Source organism: Larimichthys crocea, chromosome XIV, assembly GCF_000972845.2.
Source record: "Larimichthys crocea isolate SSNF chromosome XIV, L_crocea_2.0, whole genome shotgun sequence".
Classification (NCBI taxonomy): domain Eukaryota; kingdom Metazoa; phylum Chordata; class Actinopteri; family Sciaenidae; genus Larimichthys; species Larimichthys crocea.
In genome coordinates, this window is record NC_040024.1 from 12,260,816 (window position 1) to 12,270,040 (window position 9,225).

At 45.6% G+C, this 9,225-nt stretch overlaps 1 protein-coding gene across 1 annotated transcript; it reads right to left on the minus strand.

Annotated features, from left to right (window-relative positions):
- Positions 1-16: 16 nt before the first annotated feature.
- On the minus strand, positions 17-9,024 carry vcam1b (vascular cell adhesion molecule 1b). Its single transcript, XM_010752379.3, has 10 exons — positions 8,851-9,024; positions 8,253-8,555; positions 6,885-7,190; positions 5,514-5,774; positions 5,171-5,437; positions 4,806-5,081; positions 3,455-3,757; positions 3,093-3,359; positions 1,370-1,630; positions 17-1,288 (listed from the first exon to the last, which is right to left on the minus strand). Exons 1-10 carry the CDS (start codon positions 8,885-8,887, stop codon positions 1,128-1,130), a joined length of 2,442 nt encoding a protein of 813 aa, XP_010750681.2. The 5' UTR covers positions 8,888-9,024; the 3' UTR covers positions 17-1,127.
- Between the last annotated feature and the right edge of the window lie 201 nt (positions 9,025-9,225).

Sequence of the window (9,225 nt, forward strand, 5' to 3'; positions counted from 1 at the left end):
AAAGTGCAGACATGAGTGAAGAAATAAATATTTTAATAAAAACAAAAAGAGAGAAATGTTCACGAAACCAGCAGGTAAATCATCAGAACCACAGACAGAACCTCAGATGTTTCCTCTCTTTTGATTAAAAAGTTTTTTAAAAATGAAACCAAAGTTTGATTCAGAACAGGAAGTGTTTGCGTGTTACATCAGGTAGAAACAGGATATGAAACAACTGGATGGTTGTAGACACATGTAGGACGGTTGTAGCCACATGTAGGACGGTTGTAGCCACATGTAGAGTGGCTGTAGCCACATGTAGAGTGGCTGTAGCCACATGTAGAAAGGTTGTAGCCACATGTAGAAAGGTTGTAGCCACATGTAGGACGGTTGTAGCCATAGGTAGGGGGGTTGTAGCCACATGTAGAAAGGTTGTAGCCACATGTAGAGTGGCTGTAGCCACATGTAGAAAGGTTGAAGCCATATGTAGGATGGTTGTAGCCACAGGTAGGGCGGTTGTAGCCACATGTAGAAAGGTTGTAGCCACATGTAGGACGGTTGTAGCCACATGTAGAAAGGTTGTAGCCACATGTCATATCGAAACTGCATGTTAGGCCGTGGTAGTCACATACTAGAATGTGGTAGCCAAGCATTGGGTTGTTATGAATGTAGAATGACGTGTAGTCACATGTTGGGGTATAAAAAGGCAGCCATGTGTTGGAGTCTGTTAGCCACATTGTGGGTGGTGGTAGCTGCATGTTGGGGCACCGTAGCCGAGTGATGGAGTGTTCTAGAAACAAACTTGGACATGGTAGCCACACACATCTGGGTACTTAGTGGTGATAGCCACTTTTTGACCATAAAAGCCACATGTTACTATGTGGAAGCCACACATTGGGAGGTGGTGGTCACATATTTGGACATAGTAACCACATGTTAGCACATCAAAGCCACATATCAGGACATGGAAGCTCCACAATGGTAGTCACATTTTGGGATGTTGTAGTCACACATTTGGATTCTGGGGCTACATGATGGAAGTTAGTAGCCACATATTGGGTTATCAAAACATCATGCTAGAACATTATAGCCGCATGTTGGAGCTTGGTAGCCAAATGTTGGGATGCATTAGCAACCCTGTGTTAGGCTCAGGCTGAAGGCGGGGCAGACTGGGACAGCTGGTAGAAGCCTTTCTTCCTGGATCTCCTCAGGTAGTCGAGGAACAGAGCGACAGCTGCTAGCCCAGTGGCAGCACACAGGACTGGGATGATGATAGCACTGAGACTGGGAGGACTGCTGGTGCTTCTCTCTGTGTGAAACGAACAAAAACGTCAGAATATAATCAAAATTTAATTTTAAGTCTAAAAAGGAAACAAACGGTCTGACTGACCTCTGACGCTGATGCTGAAGACCTTCACCTCGTACCCGAGGTTGTTGGTCACGTTGATCTGATAAAGCCCGGAGTCTCTAGCTGTGACATTGACCAATAGGAAGGTGCCGTTGGAGGAGTATAGTTCCGTCCCATTGGTCAGCTTCTTCAGGACCACAGCTGACGGTGGGAAGCTGATAGTCTGGCAGCAGACGGTGATGTTTTGTCCCTCCTGGACCACCGCAGATGGCAGGACCAGGACTGTGGTGTTCCTCGGAGGAGCTGGACCAAAAGAAACCAGCTTTGAATATTTACACTTCCTGTTATCTCTGATTCTTCACAACAGTTTTTAAAATAACGATTCATCGTTCACCATTGTTAACTCTTCAATGTTTCATCAGTGAACTGACAATCCAACAGCTTCCTGTCCGAGACTCTGATGAATGTTGCAGGGAGGCTCTTTGTTGCTGAAGGGAGTTTATGTCGAACTTAAGAACAAGATAACAAAGTCTGACAGTCATTTCTGACGGGAAACTGAAATCTACCCGATCAGAGCGTCATGAGTCAGAACAGCTGAAGGTTCTGAAGAACTGACACGTCTCTGACGATCTGAATGGGTTCAGAATAAAGTGAATGAATCATCAAAGACTTAATTAACGAGGTCAGATTAATCATCATCACTCTGTGTTCTGCTTGAGAGACGTTTAATTTGCAGACGACATTCTGATGGATTCAAAATAAAGACCTGTTTCATGTTTTGTCCTGTGGAAGCTGAACCTGTTAACCTTTAACCAACCTGTCATCACCTGACACACATCATGTGATTGGATGAAGGTCATGTTCTCGGTTCTTTAGATAAAGGTTCACATCATCAGCTCATGTCACTTTAAGGAACCTTCATTGTTTTTCTTTAAAACATGGAACCGCCCTCCTTCAGGTGACCCTCCCTCAGGTGAACACCCCTGGACTCAGTGAGCTGAATGAAGATCCATTTCAGCTGATTCTGGCCCACATGAGTCCCTGAAGGCAGCACGAGGCTTTGAGTGTCTGACACATGAGTCAGAGTTTATTTGTGTGGAGAAGCACTCAGCTCGTGTGAAGGAGGACAAGGTCAGATAAGAAAAGCACAAAGAAGAGCTGGAGGAGGACTGGACATGTTTGGGAAGTCTGAACACAAAGAACACAGAAGGTTCTGACCCGGTCTACCAGTCTACAGTCATCAGCTGACACTTTGAAACTTTCCAGCAGCATGAAACACATAAAAACTAGCAGTATGTCCCGGGTTTTACCTCTCAGGCTTTATGTAGCCTGCAGACTCAATTAAGAACAACCTATTCAATCTATAATCAATAATCCATCAATAATATGTGCTGAAATCAGAGTCAGACATTAGATAGATCTGACACTGAAGGACTGACAAGCTCACATCAAGAAAAACTTGTTCAGTGGACAGAAAATGTGTCCACTGAAGGTCCACTGAGTCACCTGTGGATCGTTAGGGTCACCTGTGGGTCGTTAGAGTCACCTGTGGGTCGTAACAGTCACCTGTGGATCATTAGGGTCACCTGTGGGTCGTTAGGGTCACCTGTGGGTCGTTAGGGTCACCTGGCTGCCACATTCAACACAAAATGAACTGTAGCTGCTTTAATAAATTTAGAATTTTTTAACTTCTTTCTTAATTAATTAATTAATTGTTTTTTTCTTTTTTTTTATGTTTTCTTAATGTTTTTAATGTTGTCTTTACCTGTGACGGTGATAGCCCTCGTGACCTTTTGGGATCCGTACTGATTGGACGCTTCACACTCGTAGTGGGCGGAGTCTTGCAGCAGGGCGGAGGAGAGGCTGAAGGAGAGTGTGGAGGAGGAGTCAGCCCTCTGAAGCTCCGCCCCTCCTCTCCTCAGCACTAGTGTAGAGGGCGGAGCTCCCTCTGAGTGACAGGTAAACGTCACCTGATGACCCTCCACCACCTCTTGACCTGGACTCACTGAGAGGGAGGTTCTCCTTGGAGGATCTGAAACACAAATAGACCCAGACTGAGATTAATCAAAACCTGAACCTGAGATTACATTAATGGTCCAGTATATCGGTCAGTTTAGGTTCACTCACAGTGGACCTGCAGGGGGACGGTGGTCTTCCTGGACCGCTGCATGTCTCTGTCCTCCGTCGGCAGCTCGGCTCTGCAGGTCAGAACCTGCTGGTCCTCCTCAACCTGGTGTTGAAGAACAGACGAGATGTTCTGTAAGGAATCGGAAAAGCTGAACATCTCCGACATCAGTATGGTGTTTCCGGAGAGCCACTGGATCATCATCTGATTGGCTGAAAAGACGTTGATGACATCACAGCGAAGAGTTGCCTCCTGACCCAGCAGGACGGGACCCGGATCCTCCAGAATTGGATCAGATGGAAACGCTGGAGAGAAGACAAACAACAGAGACATTTACAACACAAGATAAATTTCGAAATAAAGGTAGGAAAAAATTAGTACGACGCAGCATAGCGTAATATAAACATAATGTAAACATAACCCAATGTAATATACATTGTTAACGTAACAGTTACGTTAACGTAACTGTTAATGTTAGGTTAGTTTAACATAAACTAACCTAACATTAACATAACGTTAACGTAACTGTTAATGTTAGGTTAGTTCATGTTAAACTAACCTAACATTAACAGTTACGTTAACGTAAACAGAGGTCCATGTTGAGGAACGCGTGTTTTTGATAAAGTCTGAGGTTCAGCTTGCTGAGTCAGTGTGTGATGGAGGAGCATGTGGGAGGACTTCAGTGTTTCAGTTCGGGGGCGGGGGGGGGGTCAGGGGGGGCCTGTGTTGTGTCACTTCCTGTCTGGCAGAGCGTTGGAGTTTGTCCTCCTCTTTAGATGAAACACAGATCAGTGTGAGGAAATGTTTCTGCTCTCTGCAACAACACAGTGAAGTTTTGACCTTTGACCTCTCTGCTCCAGCCAAACAAATAAATCCCGCCTGAGAGCTGCAGCAATGTTTCAGGATCAGATTTAATCCTGAAGCAAACAGAAGAATTCAACAAAATCTGATTTCTGAGCAGTTTTTCTTCATCAGACATGAAGTCAGCACAATTCTTCATTTCCTGTCCTCCATGTTATGAACAGTAACAGTAACATGAAGACACATCCACAGAGCAGCTGTGAGATATTATATCATTATGATGATGATTATTGTTATTATATTATATATTATTATTTTATGTTATTGTATGTTATGTTATGTTATATTATATTCATTCTATTATTGCTTATTATACTTGCTAAAGTAGCTAACTGCTAATTAACTGCTGCTAACTCAATCTGCTGTTAGCAGGCAACAGAACCGGGCCCAGCAGCCGGACCAGGTTTGAGCCCAGCCTCTGAGACTAACCACCATGAAATGTGACAGTGGATGTTGTAACTTCATAAAAACAAGTAGGTGATTCAGACTCACAGAAGACATGGACCTGGACGGTTCTGGTCCTGTGGACAGAGTCACACTCAGCCTCACATATGTATCCTTGCTGGTTCTGGAGGTCCAGGTTCTGCAGGTGGAGTGGGGACCGTCCGTCCTGCTGCTGTGTCCTCTGGAGGACCGTCTGATTCCAGTCTGTCCTCCAGGTGAGGGTGGGAGGGTGGAGACACCCAGAAGCTCTGCAGGTCAGGACCAGACTTGAACCCATTTCTGCTGTTGGGTCCAGAGGACTCACCTCCACCTGCAGAGGGTGAACTGAAAGAAGAACACCGTCAGTCTGCCTCACATCAGCTCGTTGGGTTGTGACATGATTTTATGATTATCATGAGCTGATAAATCTTCACCTGTGACGGTGACAACGCTCGTGACCTGTTGGGATCCGTACTGATTGGACGATTCACACTCGTAGTGGGCGGAGTCTTGTAGCAGGGCGGAGGAGAGGCTGAAGGAGAGTGTGGAGGAGGAGTCAGCCCTCTGAAGCTCCACCTCTCCCCTCCTTAGCACTAGAGTGGTGGGCGGAACTCCATCTGAGCGACAGGTAAAGGTCACCTGCTGGCCCTCCACCACCTCCAGACCTGGACTCACTGAGAGGGAGGTGTTGGTGGGTGGAGCTGTGGGAGGAGCAGACAGGTGTGTCAGAGTCAGTGACAGGTAAACAAGGAGGAGAAACCAAAACTCCGCCCTCACCGTGAACCGTGACCTCCACGCCAGCCGTCTGGTTCCCCTCGCTGTTTCGGGCTTCACACTCGTACCGTCCGGACTCAGACAGACTCACTGCCGTGAAGTCGAGCTGCTGGCCTCGACCGCATTGCACAGACTGACCGGACACCGTCAGGAAGCTCCAGGTGATGATTGGCTCAGGGTTTCCCTCTGCTGAACAGGTGAGAGCGAGTGGAGAGCCCGCCATCACCAACACAGAGTCTGATATCGCCGTGACAATCGGAGCATCTGAGGAGAACAAGACCAGGATCAGGACAAACTGACTCAGGACAAACTGACTCAGGACAAACTGACTCAGAAAAAAATGACTCAGGATAAACTGACTCAGAAAAAAATGACTCAAGATAAACTGACTCAGGATAAACTGACTCAGAGAAAAATGACTCAGAGAAAAATGACTCAAGATAAACTGACTCAGGATAAACTGACTCAGGATAAACTGACTCAGAATAAACTGACTCAAGATAAACTGACTCAGGATAAACTGACTCAAGATAAACTGACTCAGGATAAACTGACTCAAGATAAACTGACTCAGGATAAACTGACTCAAGATAAACTGACTCAGGATAAACTGACTCAAGATAAACTGACTCAGGATAAACTGACTCAAGATAAACTGACTCAGGATAAACTGACTCAAGATAAACTGACTCAGGATAAACTGACTCAAGATAAACTGACTCAGGATAAACTGACTCAAGATAAACTGACTCAGGATAAACTGACTCAAGATAAACTGACTCAGGATAAACTGACTCAAGATAAACTGACTCAGGATAAACTGACTCAAGATAAACTGACTCAAGATAAACTGACTCAAGATAAACTGACTCAGGATAAACTGACTCAAGATAAACTGACTCAGAATAAACTGACTCAAGATAAACTGACTCAGGATAAACTGACTCAGAATAAACTGACTCAGGATAAACTGACTCAGGATAAACTGACTCAAGATAAACTGACTCAGAATAAACTGACTCAGGATAAACTGACTCAGGATAAACTGACTCAAGATAAACTGACTCAGAATAAACTGACTCAGGATAAACTGACTCAGGATAAACTGACTCAAGATAAACTGACTCAGAATAAACTGACTCAGGATAAACTGACTCAGGATAAACTGACTCAAGATAAACTGACTCAAGAAAAACTGACTCAAGATAAACTGACTCAAGATAAACTGACTCCAGATAAACTGACTCAGGATAAACTGACTAAGAATAAACTGACTCAAGATAAACTGACTCCAGATAAACTGACTCAGGATAAACTGACTAAGAATAAACTGACTCAAGATAACCTGACTCAAGATCAGTCTGGAGGACTCACAGAGCAGGTTTAGGGGGATTGTGGTCTCTCTGGTCCCATCCTCGACAGGCAGGTTGTCCAGGTCCAGCGTGGCCCTGCAGCTGATGTTTCCTCCTGAGTCCTGGTCCAGAGGAGTGAATCTGTACTCAGACTTGACTAAACTGGATACAGGATCTCCCAGACTGGTCTTCAGGACTATGTCCCCTCTGAGCCAGGTAAGGGTCAGCTGCTCAGAGGGGTAAACATCAGACACCTGGCAGGTCAGGATGGACTCCGTCCCGAGCCTCAATCGGTCCTGACCTCTGATCACAGGGGCTGATGGGAAGTCTGTACCCAGAGGAGACACAGTGGACAGTAAGTGTCTACAGAAGACAGTAAGTGTCTACAGTGGACAGTGAGTGTCTACAGAAAGTGTCTACAGGAGACAGTAGGTAGTCTACAGTGGACAGGAAGTGTCTACAGTAAGTGTCTACAGAAGACAGTAAGTAGTCTACAGTGGACAGGAAGTGTCTACAGAAGACAGTAAGTGTCTACAGAAGACAGTAAGTGTCTACAGTGGACAGTGAGTGTCTACAGAAGACAGTGAGTGTCTACAGAAGACAGTAAGTGTCTACAGAAGACAGTAAGTAGTCTACAGTGGACAGTAAGTGTCTACAGAAGACAGAAAGTGTCTACAGGAGACAGTAAGTAGTCTACAGTGGACAGTGAGTGTCTACAGTAAGTGTCTACAGGAGACAGTAAGTAGTCTACAGTGGACAGGAAGTGTCTACAGTAAGTGTCTACAGGAGACAGTAAGTAGTCTACAGTGGACAGTAAGTGTCTACAGAAGACAGTAAGTAGTCTACAGTGGACAGGAAGTGTCTACAGAAGACAGTAAGAAGTCTACAGAAGACAGTAAGTGGTCTACAGAGGACAGTAGGTGTCTACAGTGGACAGGAAGTGTCTACAAAGGACAATAAGTGTCTACAGAAAGTGTTTACAGTGGATAGTAAATATACAGTGGACAGTAAGTGGTCTACAGAAGACAGTTAGTGTTTACAGTGGACAGTAAGTGGTCTACAGAGGACAGTAGGTGTCTACAGAAGACGGTAAGTGTCTACAGAGGACTGTGTCTACAGAGGACAGTGAGTGTCTACAGTGGACAGTAAGTGTCTACAGAAGACGGTAAGTGTCTACAGAGGACAGACCTGGATTTTAATACCAGGAGAACATTTTGCAGATGACTTATCTGAACCTTGTTAACAAACTAATCTGGATCATCTGGATCTGGATCAGAACCAGCCTGGAAGTGTTCCAGAGTCAGCAGAATGTGCAGACAATCTGTCCACATGAAGACGACACAAACTGTCCTCTGAGGCGTTCAGGTGGAGTCAATCAGTTTGGACTCACCATAAACTCTGACAGAGGTTCTGATCTGCTTGTTGTCTTGTCCACAGCCGACCTTACACAGCAGAACGCCTTCATGTTCCGTCATCACTGGGTCAAAGGTCAACACATACTGGGTCCCATTGGTGCTGGGGGAGGCGATCAGCGGTTGGTCCCCCAGCAGAGACCAGGACACCCTCGGGGTCGTAGGACAGTCCTGAACCCGACACACCAGCTGACGACGCTCCCCAAGTCTCAACAGAGGTGTTCTGGGTGTCACGTCCACGCGCAGAGCCTGAACGCACCACGATGACATCAGCAGCACAGCTGTGAAGGTAAACGGCAGATGGATGATCAGACTGATCAATCATCACTGGACCTTCAGCTGTGATGATGACGTCACATTGATCAGTTTGATGTTTGAGGGTCTCGACCCGCCGTGGAGTCACATGATGTTTACACTTCTGATCAGCTGATTGATAATCACTAACTCCTCAATAACAGAACCAAATCCACTTCTCTCTTTAAAACAGAGATGTCGTTTATTATTACTGTCATCATAATTATTGGTGTTGTCATGACGATGATGATATTCCTTTAAAGAATAAAATGCAGATCTGACCTGAGAGCAGTGCAGAATAAATCCTGCAGACAAACATCGTCCTCTGACGGAGCGCCTCGCCGTCTCCTTTGTGTCTGTTAGTCACCTCCACCCGAACACAGAAAGCTTCGTCTGCTGATGTTCAACGTCTCCTCCTCCCTCGCTCGCTCGCTCTGCTTTATCCTCTCTGAGTGAGTGAACCTCTCTCTCTCTCTCTCTCTCTCTCTCCCTGAGTGAGTGAACCTCTCTCTCTCTCTCTCTCTCTCTCTCTCTCTCTGTCTCTCTCTCTCTCTCTCTGTCTCTCTCTCTCTCGCCCCCTGCAGGTCGTCCTCACACAGTCTCTTTCACTTTCTTTTATCTTTCCATAAAAACAAAAATAATTAATTTCAATTATTG

Bases quoted from the DNA above. Each gene is read 5' to 3' on its own strand.
- vcam1b (XM_010752379.3), bottom strand. From the start codon at position 8,887: ATGTTTGTCTGCAGGATTTATTCTGCACTGCTCTCAG. The intron at 7,191-8,252 runs GTGAGTCCAAAC...CTCTGGGTACAG, and splicing joins AACCTCTGTCAGAGTTTATG to ACTTCCCATCAGCCCCTGTG. The intron at 5,775-6,884 runs GTGAGTCCTCCA...TGTTCTCCTCAG, and splicing joins AATCCCCCTAAACCTGCTCT to ATGCTCCGATTGTCACGGCG.